At 38.7% G+C, this 24,511-nt stretch overlaps 1 protein-coding gene across 1 annotated transcript in view; it reads left to right on the top strand.

Moving 5' to 3' along the window:
• Positions 1-24,511, top strand: part of LRP2 (LDL receptor related protein 2) — a 198,817-nt gene that overhangs the window by 132,164 nt on the left and 42,142 nt on the right. The window contains exons 40-55 of the mRNA XM_040971679.1: positions 2,720-3,640; positions 3,736-3,901; positions 4,268-4,426; positions 6,494-6,783; positions 7,978-8,181; positions 8,991-9,233; positions 11,796-11,921; positions 13,355-13,474; positions 14,024-14,028; positions 14,241-14,367; positions 15,726-15,927; positions 16,055-16,350; positions 18,085-18,601; positions 20,253-20,405; positions 20,908-21,078; positions 23,808-24,031. Coding sequence (XP_040827613.1) covers positions 2,720-3,640; positions 3,736-3,901; positions 4,268-4,426; positions 6,494-6,783; positions 7,978-8,181; positions 8,991-9,233; positions 11,796-11,921; positions 13,355-13,474; positions 14,024-14,028; positions 14,241-14,367; positions 15,726-15,927; positions 16,055-16,350; positions 18,085-18,601; positions 20,253-20,405; positions 20,908-21,078; positions 23,808-24,031 — 3,924 coding nt within the window. The remainder of the gene's footprint in view (positions 1-2,719; positions 3,641-3,735; positions 3,902-4,267; positions 4,427-6,493; positions 6,784-7,977; positions 8,182-8,990; positions 9,234-11,795; positions 11,922-13,354; positions 13,475-14,023; positions 14,029-14,240; positions 14,368-15,725; positions 15,928-16,054; positions 16,351-18,084; positions 18,602-20,252; positions 20,406-20,907; positions 21,079-23,807; positions 24,032-24,511) is intronic.

Raw genomic sequence — 24,511 nt, 5'->3', positions numbered from 1 at the left:
TGTGGGTTTGTTTTTTCACACTTAGGTGCATATCTAATTTATGAAATAGAATGTTATAACATGGCATTCATTTAATTTAAATCTGAGCAATCTTAATTGTCAAATTTTTAATTGCTTCCTCTTCGTAATATAAACTAATTTTGATCATTAGGTACTTTTTCTACTAGTATCTATATTGAAATATCTCATCTAAAATTGCATTAACTTATTTGTATTGATTCATACATTACTCTCCTATTTTTAATTATACACAGGGTAACAAATATACTTTTTGGAATACAGTACTAATGAAAATACGTCTATCATTGTGTAAGAAGGCATACTCCAATAGATTTTATTTTAAACACAAAATATATTAGTATAGTTAAATAAAACTTTAATTGCTTTTGAAATTCACATTCATAATTAGAAATCTACTACTTCTAATGGTATAGATAAGAAGGTCAACAGAAAAACAGACAACAGGGTCAGATATAGACCTTTGCTTATTTTTGTAAATGAGTTTTAGTGGAGTACAGGTCCATTCATTTACACATTGCCTGTATGGATGCCTTCATATTATAATGGCAGGGTGGAGTAATAATGAACGAAATCACATGTTCTTCCAAGCCCCAAATATTTACCACTGGACTCTTTAGAGGAGAAGTTGGCAATCTCATATTAAAGAATTAGAGATGAATATCAAGATGTGAATTTGCCTGATATTTTGAAATACCCCTATGGTATGTAAGTGTGTATAAATTCAAAACAGATGATGAAAACAGTATTTTTGTGACATATTTATTGGCCTTGTTTTTCTTTAAGGTGTCTTAAATCAGATAATAAAAGAAGAAAATAGGTGTGTCTTGATAGCCAGGTTGATGTTTTAATAATTGACTTTAAAGCACATGACATCAATAACTTGACTTGCTATTTCTTCTACACACCATTTTGCTTTTTTTTTTAATGGAAGCATTGTTTTTAAGATTTTAAAATTAGTTTTTAGCAGGTTCAAAGTGGTTTGTAGATATAATTCTAAGAGCAGAATAATATTCCATTTCTTCCACCATAACCTCCCCCTCTCTCCTTCCCACCACCTTCTTTTTTCTTCCTTTCTTTTTTTACACTTTTGAAATAACATTTTAAGTTTGCATCAAGATAGAAGGGCTTTATAATTAACTAAATAAGTTTAACTAATAAAAAGACCATGGTTTAGGGGAAATATATAACAACTGTAAACAATAATGGAAAAATAACCATTTCACTCATTTACAGTAAACTTTAAAGTGATCACAGATCATTAAAACTACAATAGTATAGCATTCTTAATCATTGGTTGACAAAGACATAAAACAAAATATACTAAGCTATATTTACAGTGATATACACAGGCATTAAAAAAATTTAGTTCTCACATATAAGGGAGAATATGAGAGGTGAGAGTGAATATCCTTGTCTTGTTCCAGATTGGAGAGGAAATGCTTTTGGTTTTCCCCTACTCACTATGATATTAACTGTTGGTTTGTAGTATATACCCATTATAATTAGAAGAGTGTTCCTTCTATTCTTATCTTGGGAGGATTTTTCATAAAGAGTTTAGGACCCCTGTCAAATACTTTCTCTGCATCTGTTGAGATGACTTTATGATTTCTGTTCTTCACTCTATTGATATGTTTATGCCATTTATTTATTTGTAAGTGTTGAACTACCCTTGCATTACTGAGATAAATCTCACTCGATCATTAAGCATATAGGTCTGTAATTTTTGTGTTGTGAATCAAAGTCTTGTTATCAAAGTAACGCTGGCCTCATAAAAAGAGTTTTACAGAATTCTATCCTGTTCAATATTGTGGGCAAGTTTGGAGAATATTGAAGTTACTTCCATCCTGAATGCTTTGCGGAGCTCAGTGGTGCAGCCCTCAGGTCCTGGACTTTTCCTTGATGGAAGAGATTTGATTACTGCTTCAATTTCATTGTTTGTTAGGAGTCTGTTTAGGTCATCTATATCTTGATTTAATCTTGATAGGTTATGTGAATCTAGGAATGTATTCATTTCTTCAGGGTTTTCCAATTTATTAGCATATAGTTCTTCAGAATAGTGCTAGTGAATCTTCGAAATTTAGTGGTGTCAGTTATAATATCTCCTTTTTCATCTCTAATTTTACTTATTTGAATTTTTTTGTTAGGCTAAAGACTTATCTATTTTGTCTATCTTCTAAAAATCAACTTGTTTTATTGATTTTTTTGTATTTTCTGTTTCAATTTCATTTGTTTCTGATCTGATTTTTATTGTTCCTTGCTTCCTGTTGATTTGGGGTTTAACTTGTTCTTGTCTGTCTGTGGCTTCAAAGGGCATCATTAGATTTTTAATTTGAGACATTAATGTTTTTCTCTAATGTAAATTTCCTCTTAATACTGCCTTGGTGTATCCCACAGGTTTCGATGTTATTCACACTATTTGTCCTAGAGTTTATATTGTTCTGCAATACCCAAAGGCAAGTGGGCTTTGCATTGATGACTTTTGAAAGTTCTCTGGGGTGAGAATACCTCTATTAGATAGAAAGACTTAAAAAGTTAATGGAACTTTCACATTTTTTTTCAGCAGGTTATACTTCTTTTAGTTTCTTTTTTTTTTTTTATACAAACTTTGGAGTGCTCTTATTTTGTTCTGGATTTGAAAAGATATCTCCTTTCATTCTTGCTTTTCCACTCATGGATGCACTCCTTTATTTTTCTGCAGGAAATCTTTATTTCACCAATGCCTTTGTGTCTGAAACCCTCATAGAAGTTCTGCGGATCAATACCACTTATCGTCGTATTCTCCTTAAAGTCACAGTGGATATGCCTAGGCATATAGTTGTAGATCCTAAGAACAGATACCTCTTCTGGGCTGACTATGGACAGAAACCAAAGATTGAACGTTCTCTCCTTGACTGCACCAATCGAACTGTGCTTGTATCAGATGGCATTGTCACACCACGGGGCTTAGCAGTGGACCGTAGCAATGGCTATATTTATTGGGTTGATGATTCTTTAGATATAATTGCAAGAATCCATCCTAATGGAGGAGAATCAGAAGTGGTTCGTTATGGCAGTCGTTACCCGACACCCTACGGTATCACTGTGTTTCAAGATTCTATCATATGGGTAGATAGAAATTTGAAAAAAATTTTCCAAGCTAGCAAGGAACCAGCAAACACACAGTCTCCAACAGTGATAAGAGACAATATCAACTGGCTGAGAGATGTCACTATCTTTGATGAGCATGTTCAGCCCCGTTCACCATCAGAGGTCAACAACAACCCTTGCTTGGAAAATAATGGTGGGTGCTCCCATTTGTGCTTTGCTTTGCCTGGACTGAGCACTGCAAAATGCGGCTGTGCCTTTGGGACTCTACAAAGTGATGGCAAGAGCTGTGCCATTTCAACAGAAAACTTCCTCATCTTTGCTATGGGTAATTCCCTGAGAAGTTTACATTTGGACCCTGAAAATCACAGTCCTCCTTTCCAAGCAATAGATGTGCAAAGAACTGCCATAGCTGTGGACTATGACAACATAAATAATAGATTTTACTTCACACAACAAGTAACCTCTGGACGTGGCCAGATTTCCTATATCAGCCTGTATTCAGGGAGCCAGTCTCCAACTGTCATTGCTTCAGGTAAGTGACTCCAGGTATACACAAAGGATTGTATGTTTCTCATTCACGTTGGGACTCTAACATCATTGTGTATGTGTTTGCTGATGTTTGTCCAGATATAGGGACTCCGGATGGTATTGCCTTTGACTGGATCAACAAGAGAATTTACTACAGTGACTACTCCAACCAGACGATTAATTCCATGGCTGAGGATGGATCTAATCGTACTATAATAGCTCGTGTTCCAAAACCAAGAGCAATTGTGCTAGATCCTTGCCGAGGGTATGCCATGGTTTTTGTCTGTCTGTATCCTTGTTTCTGGAGTGAGTGGAGCCTGAAGTCCTTTATGTTGATAGGGAACCAACAGATTACGGACTTACATAAGATTCAAAGGTGAAAGCCCATTGAGTAATTTCACCTTGGGAGGAAGATGTGTTATATAATACCTTTGTGGTAGAAAGATTGGCAGCAGGCTGAGTCGTCAGTGTTCTGACTCAGCAAATCTGTTTTGGGCAAGTTGTGTGTGTAGGAATACTTTAGGATTTCTTTTGCCATATTAGCAATTAAAAAGAGCTGCTGTTTGTTTACCTAAAAAGAACTGTGAGGTTCCTTCTGGGCAACTAATTTCAATTCCTTTTGGATGCCTAGGTACATGTATTGGACTGACTGGGGTACAAATGCCAAAATCGAGAGGGCTACACTGGGAGGAAACTTCCGGATACCCATTGTGAACACTAGCCTGGTTTGGCCCAATGGACTCACTCTGGACTACGAGACAGACCTCCTCTACTGGGCGGATGCTAGCCTGTATGTGTTTTGGTTACTCACTATGGGTGTTGATAAGGGCCATTTTCTCCCACCTATAAAGAAGAGGAATTTGCAGAATGTGACAGTAATATAATGTGTCAGCTAAAAGTTGCCAAAACATAATATCACAATATTTAGAGTTATGTGTTCTAGCTTAATGAATACATATGTGAAAATTTAACTGTTGCTTGAAATTGGGTAATTATGAACTAGAAACATTTCAAGATACCTTACTAGGTACATCTATTGTTTCTACTATGATTACAAATGTAATTGCTCAATTTATAGTCAACAAGCTCTAGGTAACTAGCATAAAACATGAATGACTTAAACTGATCTTAGAAATAGATAAAGAGTCGGGGAGAGAAATTAATACTCCATCTGTTGGTTCATCTCCAATGACTACAGTGGCTGTGTCTGGTTCAGGTTGAAGTCAGGAGTGTGGAACTTCATCCAGGTCTCACATATGAATGTCAGGAACTCACCTACGTGGCCCATTCCCTGCTTTTCAAGCACATTAGCAAGGCGTTAGATTGGAAACAGAGTGGCTGGGACTTAAATGAGTGCTCCAATATGGAATCCTGACATTGGCACACAGTTCCATAATGTTGGCCTCCTAAGTTTCTAAAACATTCCTATTTTTTTATTTGAGAATGAGGCAGGGCTCTCCCATCTACTAGTATAGTCCCCAGATACTTGCAATGGCTGGATCTGAGCTGGACTGACACCAGGTGCCAGGATCTCAGTTCACATGGGTGATAAGGACCTGACTATTGAGTCCTCACTGCTGCCCTCTGGGAGCAGGAAGCTAGAATCAGGAGCCAGGTTGGAAATCAAATCCATGTACTCTGATATGGAATAAGAGTAACATGACCTACATTAGCCGTTCAGCCAAATGCCTGCCTAATGAATGACTTTTAAATGCATACTGATATTGAATATTTCTTCTGGGCTTTAGCTTTTGATGGTGTCTTTATATATAAATTATCATGTAAATTATAAATTATATATGTATATCTATATAATTTATAAATTATATATATAAATTATATATAAATTATTTGGGGGGGGGCTGGCGCAGTAACCTAATGACTAAAGACCTTGCCCTGCATATGCCGAGATCCCATATGGGCACAGGTTTGTATCCCGGCTGCTCCACTTCCCTTCTAGCAAACTGCCTGTGGCCTGGGAAAGCCAAAAGGACTGGGACCCCACACTCATGTGGGAGACCTGCAAGAATATCCTGTTTCTTGGCTTTGCATTGGCTTAGCTATGGCCATTAGTGGTGACTTGGGGAGTGAACCAGCGAATGGAAAATCTTTCTGTTTTTCCTTCTCTCTGTAAATTTGACTTTCCAATAAAATAAGTAAATCTTTAAAAATATTTTTCTTTAATCTTTCACTTTTGGTCATCTTCTCAAATTAGCCTTTTCTTTTCTGGAAAGCTGCTTCTCAGCAGAGCTCCTAATTTTTTCCTAATAAATTTCTTTCAGCATTAACTTGGTATGTAATTTAGTGTCTAACATCGCAGTCATTCTCAGGCAGTAGTTGAAAGAGTGAAATTATTTGATTTATTGTAGCTTGTGTTTGCTGATTTTCTAATGACCTCAGTCATTAGAAAAGTACCTGACATCCAGATGATTCCTTTACTTTGAGACCAAACAGTGATGCTCTGTGTCTAAGTCTGGGTCATTGTAGCTCCTCAGTAATGTCAGATTTTGAAAGTCACTCAGGACATGGGAAAGAAAGGTAACCAACATTTGATGGAGACTCTGCTTGTGTGCCCAACAGCAAGTTCCACACAGTACATGGATCCTTTGCTATTTTCTCTTGATTACTTTGGAAGGTTGCATAATATTTGGAAGGCAATGCTTCCTATAGGTCATCATTGAATAAGCACACAGGACATCTCCTCAATAGGTGATACATTCTAGTTTCCAAGTGCCCTGCTTGAAAAGATAGTTGGAGGCTTGTTTGAAACAGTGTGTAGGCCCAGGCCTTGGGCTGTCTTAAACAAATGAATTCTTTCTGGATTTCAACATGTTTCTCCCCACCAACTTCATTTTAGGCAGAAGATTGAACGCAGCTCCCTAACAGGCACGGAACGTGAAGTCATCATCAATACAGCCTTTCATGCTTTTGGCCTCACCATCTATGACCAGTATATTTACTGGACGGACTTCTACACACAAAGAATTTATCGTGCTAACAAGTACGATGGGTCAGATCAGATGGCAATGACCACGAGTTTGCCTTCAAGGCCCAAGGGTATCTCTACTGTTGTGAAGCACCAGCAGCGACAGTGTAACAACCCCTGTGACCAGTTTAATGGGGGATGCAGCCACATCTGTGCGCCAGGTAAGGCTTTGCTCATGAAGATTAAAATGTATAGGATGATACAAAGAAGCACTACTAAAGGAAGTGAGGGAATATTCCCCTCTAACAGGAGAAAAAAAAGCCAAATTCTTCTTGATTTCAATGTAATTTATAAAGTAGATTAGGGGTGAGGGCTGTATTTGGAGAGGAAGACGTTTGTTGTCTGTTCGACATGGAGCTCTCTCGTGAGAACATTGAGGATTGGAGCTTGATGAAGGTGGCAAGCAAGATGAGGTCTTTGGTTGCCCCACTTCATGACTTTAAAAGAATCCCACCAATGTGCTTATCTCCTTATTGAAGGATTTAATTCTTCTGCTTTAACATGAGTGAGGAATGTCCAGCACGCCGGCAGGACTCAAAATCTATTGCAGGCTCATTTTGAAACTGATAAGTTTGTATGGTCCACAAATGATATTATAAATATCCAGATGTCCCTTGGCAAAAAATGATTCCCTATCCCTTGGAGGTATTGGTTATGAATTGAAATATTTCTGGTGATTTTAAAAAATATTCATTTTTATTTGAGAGGCAGATTTACAGAGAGAGGAGAAGTGGATAGCTAGTTAGCTAGCTAGCTAGATACCTTCCATCTGCTGAAACACTCTCCAAATGGCTGCAATGGCCAGAGCTAAGCTGATCTGAAGCCAGGAGCCAAGAGATTCTTCTGAGTCTCCCACATGGGTACAGTGATCTGAGAACTTGGGGTATACTCTCCTGCTTTGCCTGAACATAGGCAAGAACTTGGATTGGAAGTGGAGCAACTGGACATGAATTGGTGCCCATAGGGGATGCCAGTACTACAGGCAGAGGATGAGTATGCTTAGCCATGGCTCTGGCCCTGATTTCTGCTGACTTTTTAGGGTGCAATGTAGTGTTCTTCATGGTGTGTGTTATAAAGAACAACACACTCATTAAAAGATGTGTCTTTTGATATTATCACTTTGCAAGTTTTTCCCCCTAAAAAGAAAGCCCTGACAGTTAAAGAAAGAGTAGAGTGACTTGGCACATTTACTAGAAGTTGGTGGTTGTTTTTCTCTTGCTCATTAGGCAGTGGGCAGGATTTTGATGGCTTGTCATATCTAGCATGTTGTGCAGAAGCTCTTTCAAGTGCTGATCTGAGCAAGAAGGCTCACTATATCCATCTTTGGCTTCTTTTGGCTCTCTCCCTCTCTGCAGGTCCAAATGGTGCTGAATGCCAGTGTCCACACGAGGGCCAGTGGTATCTGGCCAACAACGGTAAGCACTGTATTGTGGACAGTGGTACCCGGTGTACAGAATTCCAGTTCACCTGCCTAAATGGGCGCTGCATCCACGAGCAGTGGAAATGTGATAATGACAATGACTGTGGGGACAACAGCGACGAACTGCAGAACGTATGTGGTAGGTTGCACTCTGAGCTCTTTATCCTGTGTTTGCTACGGAATCCTGCCAGGTGTGCAAGAGGTTGAAATCTCTGCCCAGGTTGGCTGTGACAGCTGAAAACCATGTGCTATGATAACCTCACTGCTGCGGTAATTCCGTATTGAGATGCTGGCCGGGTCCTTAACAGGCTCTGCAGCCCTGAGAAAGTTATTTAACCTCTTTGAACCTCAGACATCTTGTCTGTACTATGAGTTATTGCTAGGATCCCTGTGAGAGGTGAGAGACCACAGTACACACTTGGCATAGGGTGTGGTCTGTGCCCAACACAGTTTCTCATACCCTGATCTGGCTTCAGCTATTATTTTAGGAATCTTTCTAGAAGAGACATCATCCATGCAAGAATTTTGTTGTGATCACTCCCGATCTTTGCTGTGATTGGAGAGATCAGGGCACAGTGGACTCTCTCATGGAGTTCTGAGATTAGTTATTTTTTTTCAATAGACCATATACAGGATTGAATTTTACTTTTTCCCCAAAAAACTCTGCTTTTAAGATTTTCCGCGATTGAGATACACTTTTAAATGAAGTAACAGAAATATGGGGTGACTTTTTTTTTTTTTTTGCTTAAATTATTTCAAATGCTTTCAGAAAGTGCATGACTTGTTTTGCTTAATTTAACTGATCTAAAGTATTGTCTTACTTTGCATGTCATCTGATGGGCAGTCATTTTTGCCTAGGAAGGTAAACTCAAAAAGTTAATTTGATTTTGTCATTTTTTTTGAAATTAAAATGATGCTTTCATTACTAATTTTGTTCCCTGCTCCCAGCCTTTCACACCTGTCCGCCGACAGCCTTCACCTGTGCCAATGGACGCTGTGTCCATTACCATTACCGCTGTGATTACTACAACGACTGTGGTGACAATAGTGATGAGGCAGGGTGCCTGTTCAGGAGATGTAATGACACCACGGAATTCACTTGCAGTAATGGAAGGTGCATCCCTCGAAGCTTTGTCTGCGATGGCAGAAACAACTGCCATGACAATGACACTTCGGATGAGAAAAATTGCCGTAAGTTGACCTGTGGTGTTTATTGTGAATTTGGGTTTGGAGTATTTGATCACAAGGCATTAAATTTCTACATAACAACAAAGGCTTAAAAGAAAAGCTTGTGTCTTTCTAAAACCCAAGTTTCCTTTAATGTACTGTTTCAGCTGATTTTAAATACAACTGAACTAAACATATTTGAATTCTGTACTTACATTGAAGGTTCCATAAAACCATTGAATATTTTAATCTTGGAAATTTTGTCCACCACTTGCATATCTGCTAGATTAAAAAGTTCCATGGTGAGATTTTTAAAAATTATTTTAAGTCTGTCAGTGCTTTTGGACAAAAATGACTGTGTTAAAACAGACTGGCTAATAAGTATGCAAAAAATTAGGACAATATTGACTAACCTGGTATTTCTCTTTAATTTTTATTACAGGTAAGTCTTTAAATTATTTTTTTAAAGTGGAATCTGTACATAAGCTTTTTTTTTTTTTTATTGTTGCTTACATTATATTATGTAGTACAGTTTTATAGGCGCTGGGGATCCCCCCCACCCCTCCCATACCCCTCCCCCCATGGTGGATTCCTCCACCTTGTTGCATAACCATAGTTCAAGTTCAGTTGAGATTCATTGCTTGCAAACACATGCCTAGCATAAAGTTCAGCGTCTTATTGTCCAGATAAGTTCAGTGGCCTCTTGGGGAGACCTTCTATGGTCTGAAGATAGGTCTAACAGAGTAAAGATCCAGTCAGTTAAAAGCCCCAACAAGGCCTCAGTATCATTATACAACATTATGGAATTAATTGACATAGTATTGGGTAAACAATATGTTAAAAATAATGCAAGTTCCATTCTTCGAAACATCTGGGTTGAGACAGTATCAATGACAGGTTCAAAAAATAACAAACAACCAAACAAAAAATTACAGGTTAAATCAAGGCAAACATGAAAGAGATTTATTTATTTGAAAGTCAGATATACATGCATGTGCGTGTACACACACACACACACACACACACACACACACACACACACACACACACCTCCTATTTGCTGGCTCATTTCCTAGATGACCACAACTGCCAGAGTGGATTAGGCCAGGAGCTTGTTCCAGTTCTCCCACTGGGTAACAGAAGTCCAAACATTTGGACCATATTCAGCCTCTTTTCCCTGGCCACCAGCAGAGAGTTGGATCAGAAGTAGGGCACCCATATGGGATGCCAATTTCATGAGCAGAGGCCTTGCCTGCTACACTATGATGTTGGTCCCTGTATGTCAGCTTCTTGGGAAAGCAAGAGAGTCCATGGTATTTTAATTCTGGATAGATCTACCTGTTTTTCAGCTTTTGTAGGTAGGTATCAGTAACATTATTTGCGACTGCTGTATACAATTTTTTTTCTTTCAGAAAATTTTAGAAATATAGCAAGATTCCAATTTTTACTTCATTGCTCTTATTTTTACAAAATAATGTACATGGGTCCAAATTTAAAACTCTAAGACTAGGACTGGTATTGCAGCACAGTGAGTTAAGCTACTGCTGGCGATGCTGGCATCTTATATCAGAGCAATGGCTCAAGTTCTGGCTGCTATGCTTCCAGTTCAGCTTCCTGAAAATGCTGCTGAGAAGGCAAAAGGTCATGGCCCAAATGCTTGTGCCCTTGTCACCCGTTTAGGAGACCTGGATGGAATTCCTGGCTCCAAGTTCCAGCCTGGTCCAGCCGTGGCTGTTGGAACCATTTGGGGAGTGAAATAATGACTAGAAGATTTCTGTCTCTTTAAAATACATCGCTATGTGACTAGATGAATTTACAGAAGTTTTCATCATACTGCTCACTCATGTTGGTCTATCCAAGAGGGATGGCATCTCTTGTAGGAAGCTCTCCACCCTTGTACATATATGCACATAGCATTTCAACTGTGAAAATTATTAAAAAATATTATGTCAAATTTCCTTTAGGCTATGTGTATAAGGCATATATAAAAAATAAATGAGTTTTGTGTTTAGATACATTCCCAAAACACTGTCATCATGTATGTATGAAAATACTTCAAAAGCCACCTGGAAACCAAAATCTAAAGCACCTCTGGTCTCAAACATTGTGTAAAAGGGAACCTCAATTTGTGTCACACTTTTTCTTGCACAAAAGATAGCCTCTTATTTTGAATTGTGTTTTCTTACTGTAAACAATATATCCTGGAAATTGTGGCATCACTACTCAGTATGTAGAAATCCTACTTTTTCAGCTACATATGGCTCCATAGTATGGATATCCTTCAGTTAGTTTACTTAACCAAGAGTAGGGACTCTTGTTGATGTTATGAAATAACAGAACTAGACAATTTAAAAAGCTACAAAGCAATTTCATCTCCTTTTCACTCCACCAGTATCAACTGGAAAAGCCTCTTTTATCACAAAATCTGTGGGTAATGTAAGTGGTGTGGATTGTGGCTCTCTATAATCTTCAAAAATGCCTCACTTTCATTGGGTAGGGTTCTGCAATAGTGCTGATGTCATGGACAGAGATTATGATATATATATTTGATATGTGTGAACTGTATATCTGCTTATCTTTTTAAAGCTGATCGCACTTGTTCGCCTGGATACACAAAATGTCAGAATACAAATATTTGCATTCCTCGACTTTACCTGTGTGATGGAGACAATGACTGTGGAGATTTGAGTGATGAAAACCCTACTTATTGCAGTGAGTAAGATAAAATTGCTTCTTTCTGTGACTCCAGCAATGCATGCCTTGAGCACGTGCACACATACACACAGATGTTTGGGCTCTTTCCACTTGTGACCTCATGTTGACCTTGTAAGTAGATGTGCCAAGCCATTGCGTTAGGGTGTGACTGAAGAGAGGTGGGATGTCCCTTCTTTTTGTTCCATGGGTCACTTCTCCAGATCTGAAATCTTTCTTCCAGTGACCTGCCATAATCAAAGAACCTTTTAGAATTAAGGACCTCAAAGACTCCAGGAAGAATTTGGATATTAAACCTTTATTATTTATTCCTAATATGGTTGTTGTGGCTATTAGAACCTGGAAGTATTTTTTATTGCCTTAGTTTGCTTACATTTCAGAAACCTTAATTTTGTCTTTAGCAATTTGTTTTAAACATTTTTTCTGTATTTATAGCTCAAATTAAAAGGTCTTTCTTAAGCTCTGAGACAAGTATTATAAGTAGATACATAATTTCAAAAACTTAGTAATTGCCCTTCTCCTTTATGGGTATATGTGCTATATGGGAGTATCTGGCCACTGGTCCTGTCCTAAAGAAGTCAAAGGACCTTGCAATTATAGGTTATCAGGCTGGATTTCAGTCCAGCCACTGGAATGGGTTGTACCAGTAGAGGCAGCAGTAGGTGGAAGGAGAATTTTGGATAAAGGCATCAGATATGGCTGGCTAGCCACGTTGGAGTTTTTGCTGGTCCATTGGGAACCTCTGCTTCCCTATCAGTTTGCCCTAGCAAATCATAGGATGTCATGGTTCAAAGCAAGGGGACATTATAGACTAGAAGGGTTATCAGACATAATTCAGGCTTTAAGTCATATAATGACTTAGAAAATTTGATCTGCTGCTTAGCGTTATTCAGACGTGTTTAAGCATTAGGTAACTTAGATGAAAATCCCATATGACAAGGATGAGTAAGAGAACTTTGCTAACTCCCCAGAGGCATAACCTAAGAGGGCTAGATGGTTGTGGTAAGGTGAGCTCAAATATGTTTATATTGGTTTTACTTTTAACTATTATTTCAGTATGATTTGTTTAAATTTGCTATAGCAAAATCCATAAAACCAAAGTTTTATATTATATAACCTTTATGTTTTATATAACATAACTGAAGTTTTTATATAATATAATTTCATCATCACAAAGATAGTTCTCTGGTATTTCTGATAAGCACTTTTTAGTTTTTGGAGTTCTGGAATCTAGAAAATTTCTGGAAAACCAGGATGATGTTGGCTGCTTTTTGTAGTCCATATTCCTCATATTCATGGATAGTTGGTATGGAAGTCCGTTTCCCAAGCCCCAGTATACCCAGCTCAGAATTGTATCCAGCTCAGAAACATTGTAAGATTGATGGGAATATGCTTATGTTTTGCTCATGAGCTTCATTTCTTCCCTCCTACAGCAACTCACACATGTGCAAGCAATGAAGTGCAGTGCTCATCTGGGCGCTGTATTCCTCAACACTGGTATTGTGATCAAGAGGTGGATTGCCCTGATGGCTCTGATGAACCTGCCTCTTGTGGTAAGAGACTAAACAAAATTGACAAGCCTTATGATGCAGCCAGACCACCTCAGTCTTGTCCACCTACTTTAAGTAAAGACCAGGGTCGTGGTGGTAGAATTCTTGCACTCCCCACTGCTGCTCCCAGCTAGGATGCCAAAAACCCTCAACACATGTTTATTTAACAAAAGATTTATTTTATATTTTATGTCTTTGAAAGGTAGGCTTATTTGTAGAAAAGGGGAGAGGGGGAGGAAAGAGAGAGAGAGAGAAGCATGGAATTCTGTCTGGATCACTCAGATTTGTGGTAGGGGGCCAAATACTTAACTATCTTCTGCTGCTGTCCTAGGTGCATCGGTAGGGAGTTAGACTGTAAGTTGAGCAACCTGAAGTTGAAGTGGCACTCACATGAAGGTGACAGAAATCTACAACAAGGAGAGCCAGGAAAAGAGAGAGGGAATGCTAGGGTATGGTGTTCACAAAGTAAAAATGATTTACAGTAACACATGAAATAATAGGTAGTTTATATAATCCCTTAGAAAACTGCTATTTCTCTATGATACCTTGAAGGGAATGTTCAAGTTCACTTTAGTCACATAAGAGAAGGAGGATTTTCAGGGTTATTCAACTAGTTTTAGCTTCAACCTGTTGGTCACTTTTCCAAATATCCCTGGAGGACCTGCCCTGGCTGGCTGCAACTAGGTTATAGACCACTCCTGCTATAGTAGGGTTCTGCACTGCAAGACACTCTGTTCACTGTGAGTACTTTTTAGTTTTTTCAACACAGCATCCACGATCATGTTCAAGCAATGAGTACAGATGTGATAGTGGGAGGTGCATCCCGAAAGAGTGGATCTGTGATGGCGACAATGACTGTGGGGACATGAGTGATGAGGACCAAAGGCACCACTGTGGTAAGTGAAGCCAAGTAATCCCTCTGCAGAGTCACTTCCAGAGACACACGGTGGAATTGACGCTTTCCTGTACTTGGAAATGGACAGAGTTTTCTCTAATTGAGTGCAGTCTGACAGAATGTCACCTATTCAGTTTTCTTCCATTCTGAAAGTTCTTGATATGCACTTACCTGCACTTAAATCCCTTAGAGTGATGAAAAGTGTTTGCATTTACTTCTCATGCTCTTGAATGTGACTGATAGAAATAGTGATTAGTGTTTCTCAAGTAGATAAAGAGAACTTGGTCATTCTTTTTTTTTTCCTAAAGATTATTTATTTTGAAAGAGTTGCAGAGATAGAGGGATAGAAGGAAAAAGTGTGTGTGTGTGTGTGTGTGTGTGTGTGTGGTGTGTGTGTGAGATGGGGGAGGGGAGTCTTTTTCTGTGGATTCACTCCTCCAGTTGGCTATAATGGTCAGAGCTGGGCCATTCCAAAGGCAGGAGCTTTATCCAGGTCTCCCACATAAGTGGCAGGGGCCCACACACTATAAGCTTGAGCCATCTAGTTAGTCATTTTAAGCATTAGTTTTCTCATTTATGGAATTGGCATAAAAATACCTATCTCATATTGTGCTTATGTGGTTATGCTTTATACAGTTAAAATGCTAACAAAAAGCAAAGACATTTGGCATCACATTAATAAAGTGGTGATGTATTTCTAAAGTCCTGAAGAAAAAAATCTGATCTTAATTAATGTTAGGGATAAAGCTGAGATTATTTTTATAAGGTTTATTTTGTTTTTATTTCAAGGGGAGAGTTACAGAGAGAAGGATAGAGAGAATGAGTGAGAGAGAAAGAAAGAGAAAAAGAGATTGAGAGAGAGGCAGAGTGAGAGATCCTCCATCCGTTGGTTCACTTCTCAGGTGACTGCATTGGCCAGAGCTGAGCCAGTCCGCCAGGAGCCAGGAGTGTCCTCTGAGTCCCCCATGTGGCTGCAGGGTCCCAAGGACTTGAGGCATCCTCTGCTGCTTTCCCAGGCCATAAGCAGGGAGCTAGATTGAAAGTGGAGCAGCTGAGATTCAAACTGGCACCCATATGCATTCCAGCTAAGCATAGGAAGCTTAACTTACTATCCCATGGGGTCGGCCATGAAATTATTATACTGCTTTCTTATACTGAAAAATGCAAGATCTGGAGCAGTTGAAGCAGAACATTTGTACGTATGGAGATCTTTTTTTTTTTTTTTTTTTTTTTTTGAGTAATAGCAATACAAACTATTTGCTCCTATTTCTGTTCACCTCTCGGAATGTAAAGTCAAAGAATTGACAGTTCATGACGTATTTTCATGTGGCTTCTGATTCTTATCTGCTTTGATTTCAGAGACTCACAACTGCTCCAGTTCCGAGTTTTTGTGTGTCAATAACAGGCCTCCAGCCCGGAGGTGCATTTCTCGAGCCTGGGTCTGTGATGGGGATGCAGACTGTGTTGATGCTGCTGATGAACACCAGAACTGCACAAGGAGATCTTGCTCTGCAAATGAATTCACCTGCTGGAATGGACTGTGTATCCCACAGTCATTCAGGTGAATTGGGGATTAAAATATTCAATAGCAAATCATGTATATATACTGGGCCAGAACTGCCTTCCAAGAGGCCTAGAGAACACCTGGCACAGACCTCTGAACACTTTTGATTGTCCTCACATCACAGGTGTGACCGTCGCAATGACTGTGGTGACTACAGTGATGAAAGGGACTGCACATATCCGACGTGCCGTGTGTCCGAGTTCACCTGTCAGAATGGACGCTGTATCAATAAGGCCTTTGTCTGTGATGGACAAAATGATTGTGGAGACCAAACTGATGAGACAGAGCACTTATGCTACATCCCAGAAGCCACATGCCCCCCACACCAGTTCAAGTGTGACAACGGACACTGTATTGAAATGGTGAAAGTGTGCAACCACCTTGATGATTGCACAGACAACAGTGATGAGAGAGGCTGTGGTGAGTAGACAGGCTTTGGATTTATGATTTATTAGCACTTTCTCGTCTGTCCTTCTAGTAGAAAACCACAATATTACTATTGCTTGCATCTTAAAAGGCAAGGGTTTCTTGGCATATGAGGTAGGTGATACACAAACAACCTTGGACTAATTCTTTGGCTAGGAAGTTATGAAAGAGAACAGCTGAGCAGTTATGCAGACTCTCATTTAAGAGTTAAATAAGGTGCCACATACTGTATCCCGTAAATATGTGCGAATAAATGTGAATTCAGAGAAATTTTCAACAAAGGAGACATTCACGTGAGTAAAACAATGTTAATTCTGTTTGAACCTTGTTCAACGGCTTGTTCTCTTGAAGTGTCTTTGTGTTAGGACTCTCAGCCTGCCCTTCATTTTCATCTGGTCTCAGATGGTTGAATGGGAGAATTTTCTTCTCCCTCTCTCCCACACTACCATAAATAAACCATCTGAGAACTGATAAATTGGGTACTGTTTGCTTAGTGCCATCTTGAAGTTCATACTATTGGCAACTTATATAGCTGTTGGTATTTAAGCATTGTATGTTGGCATGCTTTGAAAAAAAATCATATATGTTTAATTGCTCTGTTTTATCTGTTTATCTGATCTACTGTCACTATTCCTTAAGTGCATTTTCCTTATTGACCCAGAAGTAAATAAAAAGGTTTGTGTCCCTGAAGGAAAAATAATACTTCTACGAAGGAACATTACAACGAAGTGCTACAGCAAGACAGCTACTGCACAATCTTACTCATACATAGACTCAAAGAAAGTTGATCTCATAGAAGTATAAAAGGAATTACTAGAAGCTGGGGATGGTAGAAAGGAAGAATCAGAAAGGTTGATGAATGGATTTTCTGCTGTAGTTAAATACAAGAATAAAATTGAAAAAGAATTAAAAATGAAAAAGAAAAAAGAAAGCAAAACCAACTGAGGAGTGGGTAAAAATCAAGGCCTACAGTGGGGAACTGAGACTGATCTCCTCAGAAATTCAGAGACAGGGATATCTATGTATCGGATGAAGTGTCATCTAGAAACTGAGTATTTGCTCTAAAACAAGAACAGCCACAAATTGCTATCCAAGTTTCAATAAAAATAACATGTAGGAAGCAGAAAACTTTCCTATTTAGTGCTAATTTAGATAGATTTCCATTAAGCTTTAGTTAATTTTTCTTGCCTAAACCATACAAAATAAATCCTCAGTAGTATGCAAGACAAATTAACAAGTTTAATTTGAAGAGCAACTGATCTCGTCAGGTCTATTCCAAACCCCTAAGCAACCACTCTCAAAAGCAGGACAAGCCCATGGCACACCTAGTGTGGATTGCATCTGTTGAGTGTTGAGCTAAGTTGGCGAGAGGCAAACGTGCACATCTGTATGGTCCTGTGCTTTACCAGTACACCAGACAGACTCTTCTCTTTTGCTCTTCATTGTTCCCCTCTCTTGGCCATTTTACACTTAAAATTATTGGTTAAGAGAAGATTGACCGGCATTGGATTAAAAGGCAATGCAAGCTTTTTAATTTAATTGGTCATTGAAACAATAGAAAGTTAATAAGTTCATGGACTTTGGTAATCCCCAATTGACTTGTTTTGGGGCGGGACATGATTCATTGAGAATTGGCATTGTCCAGTAGAAACGTTGTCTGTGGGCCATGATGGTAGGTCTGTTGTTGATAATTTACATTCTCTAGTTACTTTCTTTCTTAACCTCTAGGTATTAATGAGTGCCAGGACCATTCAATCAGTGGCTGTGATCACAACTGCACAGATACCCTAACCAGTTTCTACTGCTCCTGTCTTCCTGGTTACAAGCTGATGTCTGACAAGCGGACTTGTGTTGACGTCGATGAATGCAAGGAGACGCCCTATGTTTGTAGCCAGAAGTGTGAGAATGTCATTGGCTCCTACATCTGTAAGTGTGCCCCAGGCTACATCCGAGAACCAGATGGAAAGACATGCCGGCAGAACAGTGACATTGAGCCCTATCTCATTTTTAGCAACCGTTACTATTTAAGAAATTTAACCACAGATGGCCACCTTTACTCCCTCATTTTGCAAGGACTGGGCAATGTTGTTGCACTGGATTTTGACCGAGTAGAAAAGAGACTGTACTGGGTTGATATCCACAGGCAAGTCATTGAGAGAATGTTTCTGAATAAGACAAACCGAGAGGTGATTGCAAATCACAAACTACCAGCTGCAGAAAGTCTGGCTGTCGACTGGGTTGCCAGGTAAGAAAATGATGATAAGCTTATTAAATATAAGGATCAAGAAGAAAAATTATAACCATGTTTCCTTCTTGGGAATGAACTGATTTTCAACTTAAGTGACTGTGTGGGTGCATTTAATACTTCTGCATATTTCCCTTTCTGCTTTGTATGTAATACTCAAATTGGATGCCACAGAACCTAAAATCCAGTGACTGAAAATTTGTCCTCATGTTTTGTTGTGAAGAAAACATTACAGGCATGGCATCCAATGAACTGAAGATGATCTAGTGGAATGATTCATGTATTCATTGATGCACTCAGATATTGGAAAATGTTTCTGAGTACCTCCTAGCTGCTAGGCATGGTAGCAGGCACTGGAGATCCAGAGGTTAAACATGGCAGGTGGAACTGCTGCTCTCCTGGGACCTCAGGCTTGTTCAGGAGCCAGTCGCACCCAAGTTGGGCTAGTCAGGAGACAAACAGTGGTTCAACTGGAAGTCTTCATTTCCAGAGAGTCTTTTTAGGATCAATGTCATTGCAGAAATTAAAATAAAAATAAAAAGCAAAAAGGGAAGGAATGGAGGACAGAGAAGTATCATATTGTTATTGAAACCACATCTGCGCCCGTTTTTCTACAAAAATTGTATCATAATACATCTATGAAATATATGAAAATTTTCCATATACATATATATATAATTTAAATTTATATTTAAATGTATGTTTTTAAAAGAATGCCTGCCCTATGGTAGATGCATAGATTTTATTGAATGGCAATATGTTTAGACTTGAAGTATCCTTGACATATGAGTATTTTTAAAAAAATCAATTTAAAATCAATTCTGTTTCTAAAGCTTCCTAAGTGAACTCATTTTTTTCCAATCTAGTCTGACAAGCCCAGGGATGGATGAAGTTTCTTTTTATGTTAAGGATATTGTAATCCACAATTTCCTTGTGCAGTTTCAATGACATGCAAGTTTTTCTCTTGACTAAGTAATTAAAAAAAAAGATTTATTTATTTCTATTTGAAGTGCAAACTTACAAAGAGAGAGTAAGAGAGTGGGGTAGGTCTTCTATTACTTGGTTCATGCTCCAAATGGCCTCACAGGCTGGAGCTAAGCTGAACCAATATGAAGCCAGAAACAAAGAGTTTCTTCCAAGTCTCCCATGTGCACGGTTCCAAGGGCTTAGGTCATCTTCCACGGCTTCCACAGGCTATAGACAGGGAGCTGGATCAGAAGCAGAGCAATCAGGACTAGTAATGGTGCCCACATAGCCCCAGCAGAGGCTTATCCTACTGCACCATGGTGCTGGCCCCTAACTTAGTCACTGATGCTAGGGCTTGTGACACCCACTTCTATTTCTCTGTTCGAATTGGCTGTGGTTGCCCAGGAAAGCCAATTTCAAGCACGAAGAAAGTAACACTAGAATCCTGGTGACTTCCCAAGATGGCTTGGCCTTTAAGTGAGAGTTGTAGCATACACCCTCATGCAGTTTGACTGCTTCATTGAAGCAAGGCCAACTTCTGTTTCTTCTGACCTTACCTGCCTAGGGAAAAGCACCTTCTAACAGCTGTCTGTGTGATTCTCAGGTGACTTGAATAGGAAAATGGAGGACTTACATTTGTACTGTCTCACAACCTAACTTTAGCTGTAACTCTTGGATGTTTCAGAAAGCTCTACTGGGTAGATGCCCAGCTGGATTGCCTGCTCGTCTCTGACCTTGAAGGCCGATACCGCCTCACTCTGGCCCGGCACTGTGTGGATGCCAACAACACCTTCTGCTTTGATAACCCCAGAGGAATTGTCCTTCACCCTCAATATGGGTATTGTCTTCCTGTACTCTTGAGTTTTCTTTTATGCCATTAATCCACTTCTGTTACCAAAAAAAGACTGCTTATGTAGCTGCCTCAGGGCCAGTATCTTGCTGGAATTTGTCTTCCATTTTTCCTACCTGGTAAATAGTTCAGTATATAATGGGTTGAATCACAACTTGTTAAAATCATACTCATCAGCTGTTCTGTTTTCTTTGCTATGACATCATGTTTTAAGTCACATATTATTACTGCATGCAAAGAAAATTGTGGTGTAAAAATACTTTTTTTTTAAACTGGACTTGCTTTGTCATAACCACTGATGCGTTCCTGAGCATTTCCTGTAACATCATTTCCTCTCTTTCCTTTTATATTGTTTTTTGGTAACCATCTTTCCTTTCTGGGAATTTTTGAAAACTGAAACCTGCATTGCTATAACAGGAGAAAAGTCACATCTTTTGGCTACTGACTTCTTTTGGCTTCATGGACTATTGCCTTGTGTTTGCTTCGACAGGTATGTCTACTGGGCCGACTGGGGTCACCGTGCATACATTGCAAGAATAGGCATGGATGGAACCAATAAGTCTGTGATCATCTCCACCAAGTTAGAGTGGCCCAATGCTATCACCATTGACTACACCAATGATCACTTGTACTGGGCAGATGCTCACCTGGGTTATATCGAGTACGTATCTGGAAAAGAGTAAAAGAACTGGGGAACTGTTTATTGTAAACATCATAGGTTGTATTTCCAATGTATTAACTCTGTGAATATTCTAACTGACGTATGGAGTGAAAGTTACTCTGAGGTTACTTCTAACTAGAGCTGTTAATAGGCAGACCACCTAGTTCATGTAGCAATACAGTCTGTCAACATGTATTCAGTAGATTTAAATCTTCCTGATAATAGGATAATTTTTAAGAGGTGTTTTACATATGGTGCTGCTCAATGAAAAGTACTTTGTATAAATAAGATGATAAACATTATTAACAAATCAGTACCTGTTTGTTTGGGGAGTATGGCTAATTCTGTCCTATTTGGACTACAGTAAGAGTTCATGAACAAGAACCCAAAAGCTGAGCAGTGCCATTAATTCACATGAGCCATACAAAGGCCTTTAAAAATTCTAGCGTCCTGTTAAGTTTGTTTTGCTGTTCAAGTCAGTTTAAAAATGTTCTTGTGGGAAACACCACTGGAGTAAAAGATACCAGGTGCATATCCTACTGCTTCTTCCTTCTGTGTTCATGGCAGGCATACTTAATCAATCCCAGAGCTCTCTTGTTGAACTGAGAGAATTTCTCAGAATCCTCCTCTGTTGGCATGTGATGAAGACTCCTTGCCACCCCATGTCCTGAGTTAAGAGAATGCTAGATAGCTTTTATTGGTGGGCCATCAACCTCTGTTACCCCCTCATGTCTCTTTTGAGCTCAGCCCCTGGAGATAGCTGAGGATGTCAATTTTAAGCTATGTGGAGGGTAGGTAAAATATGAAACTTTGGACATTGAAGAGCATAAGAATTTTAACCCTTAGTACCTTTGGGAATGTTGAATGTTTTTCATATACCTACTTCAATTGATGTGCTAAGGTATTTTCATTGCAGAACTTAGCCTAACAGATACTAAGCCACCATTAGGGTAGAAGCCACATTTAGAGAGAGTCAGTTGTAATACTTCCAGGCTTTTTTTTTTTCTTTCTATTTTACAGAATGTAACAGCAGTGACACCTGTTGCCTTTCCAACAGAGTGTATTCTCTCCTGAAAATAATATAAAAGATCTGAGGTAGCTTCTTACACAATCCCATATTGAATTAATAGAAGCATGAAGGTGCTTGAATCAGGTTCAGCAACTTTCTTGTAGAAACTTTCTTGTAGAAAGTTGCCTTTTGGTCTTACAGACTTTTTTTTCAGTGCTTGAAAAATCACATAGATTTAAATGAAATGGCTTGTGCTTTTAGGACTACTGGGTGCTCTCAATTGAGTTTTCTAACTACATAATATTCCTTTCATTTTTGGATAAAACTTGATAAGGTAAATGTTTATGGATGGATTATAGAATTCAGGCAATAGGCTTAAGTTTAAAAATCAAATAATAACACTAGGCATTGTGAAGTAGGAATGAATAAGTTTTGATAATCATGCAGTCATGTTGACTTGGTGACTTCTTGAAGGATAATGTCTGTTTTGAAAAATTTATTTCATAGGCTACAGAAAGAAACACATTTTTATAAAGTAGCCAATTTCCTGTACATTGGCTAGGATGCACCGACAAATCACTGGAAATATGTCTGTGATTCGGTCAGGCCAAAAACAAAACAAAGCAAAGCTATGCAAAACAAAACAAAACAAAACAGAAACAAACAAAACCAAAAACCAAAACTCACAGGAATGTGTGAAATCTCTGGAAGATGTCACATAAAAACTGAAAGGAAAATTTCCTCATTTAGTTTCAGGTCTATTTTTGAAAAATAGCTAGTAACAAAAGTTTTAGTTATTATTTGAATTCTTACCAATAGAGAACCAGGGTTTCAAATTTTTATGATGTTTACTACTTAACATAAATTTTAATATTTTAGGAAATATTTCTGATGTTGTGTCACTAGCGTTATCAAGTTTCTTAGTTTGCTATACCTCCTGTTTGAGTTTTGGAATCTGTTCCAAAATTTGCAATATTAAAATATTCACAGTTTTGGAAATGAGTTCTTATGTAGTCTTATAGTAATGAATGAGAAATTAATTACAATTAAGAAATTATAATTAAGACATATTTTAGTTAATTTGACCATGGGTGTTCTGTAGACATCCTGAAATCAGGGAATCTCCTTCGCAGGTTTGCTCGTCTGGAAAAACATTTTTAATAGGTATCTTGGATGTGTCTTAATATTAAATGTGCTGCTATTGTATGCAAAGTGAGCCAGTTATACCTGTTATGTTCTCCTGAAGAACCAGCTGTCCTCTAGAATGTTCTCTTTGCCATATGTTCGTGAAAAGGTGTAACTTCTGCTCTGTCTTGCTATCCTGATTTCTTCCAGTGATTTACGAAATCATGATACTGTTCACACCATGATACCAAAAAGTGTGCTTGATGGAACATATCAGCTTAAGGAGGTTATAAACTGTAACTGCTGTGGTACCTGTAGGTGTAGGAAAGCAACTGCAGTTAGGCATTAGTAAACTCCTGTAGCCATTTCCTATTTTTTAGGCATTGCCTGTTCAACACTGACATCTTTCATTCAGCCACAATAAATCCTCTCAGATTAGTTTTGTTTTTAATTAATGAGCAGTTCTGGGGAGAATCTGATCTGTTTCAGCTGTGTCTGCAGGCTGGATGTCAGTACTCATTTGTTAGTTCGTTTGTCTAAGAAGGTGTTGGAGAAGGCTTGATCACTCAGTCACTGCTTTCTCCCCCAACTCCAGGTACTCTGATCTGGAGGGCCGCCGTCGACACACAGTGTACGATGGGACACTCCCTCACCCCTTTGCCATCACCATTTTTGAAGACACCATTTATTGGACCGATTGGAACACAAGAACGGTTGAAAAGGGAAACAAATATGATGGATCTGGTAGGGTGGTGCTGGTGAACACAACGCACAGACCATTTGACATTCATGTGTATCACCCGTACAGGCAGCCCATTGGTGAGTAGGTGATTGAGGAGTTTCACAGTTCCTTTGTTATGTGATGGTTGTATAGGGTTGTTGCTACTTGTTAATTCGTTCATTAAAACATGTTGAGAACTGAGAAGTATGAGAACTATTTTTAGACTTACTGCCCGGCTGCATAAAAGGCTGCTTAAGTTATTTTTTTGAAAAAAAAAATCTAGCATGATTTTAAACATAAATCTGTTTTTTGGGGGGGGTGGTTAATCAGATTTAACAATTATTATTTCCCATATTTACCTCTTTTATTTTTTTGAGAGGAATGAGCTATTTTCAAGTGGGTTTAAAATGCTGTGACATTTTGGCCCTAAATATTAAGTAAGCACTTTTGAAAAAAATAAAGACTTCTCCTTATACAATTCAGGTATGATACCTAGGAATTTAAGAATCATTCCTTAATACTAGGATAAACCTACTTTCAAATAGGGCTTTAAAGAGCATTACAATCATTTTTTAAAA

The sequence above is a fragment of the Ochotona curzoniae genome, unplaced genomic scaffold (assembly GCF_017591425.1).
Source record: "Ochotona curzoniae isolate NIBS_2020 unplaced genomic scaffold, NIBS_Ocur_1.0 contig_2210, whole genome shotgun sequence".
NCBI classification, from domain to species: domain Eukaryota; kingdom Metazoa; phylum Chordata; class Mammalia; order Lagomorpha; family Ochotonidae; genus Ochotona; species Ochotona curzoniae.
Note: the sequence above shows the minus strand (reverse complement) of the source record. Positions and strands in the feature narration are given on the sequence as shown.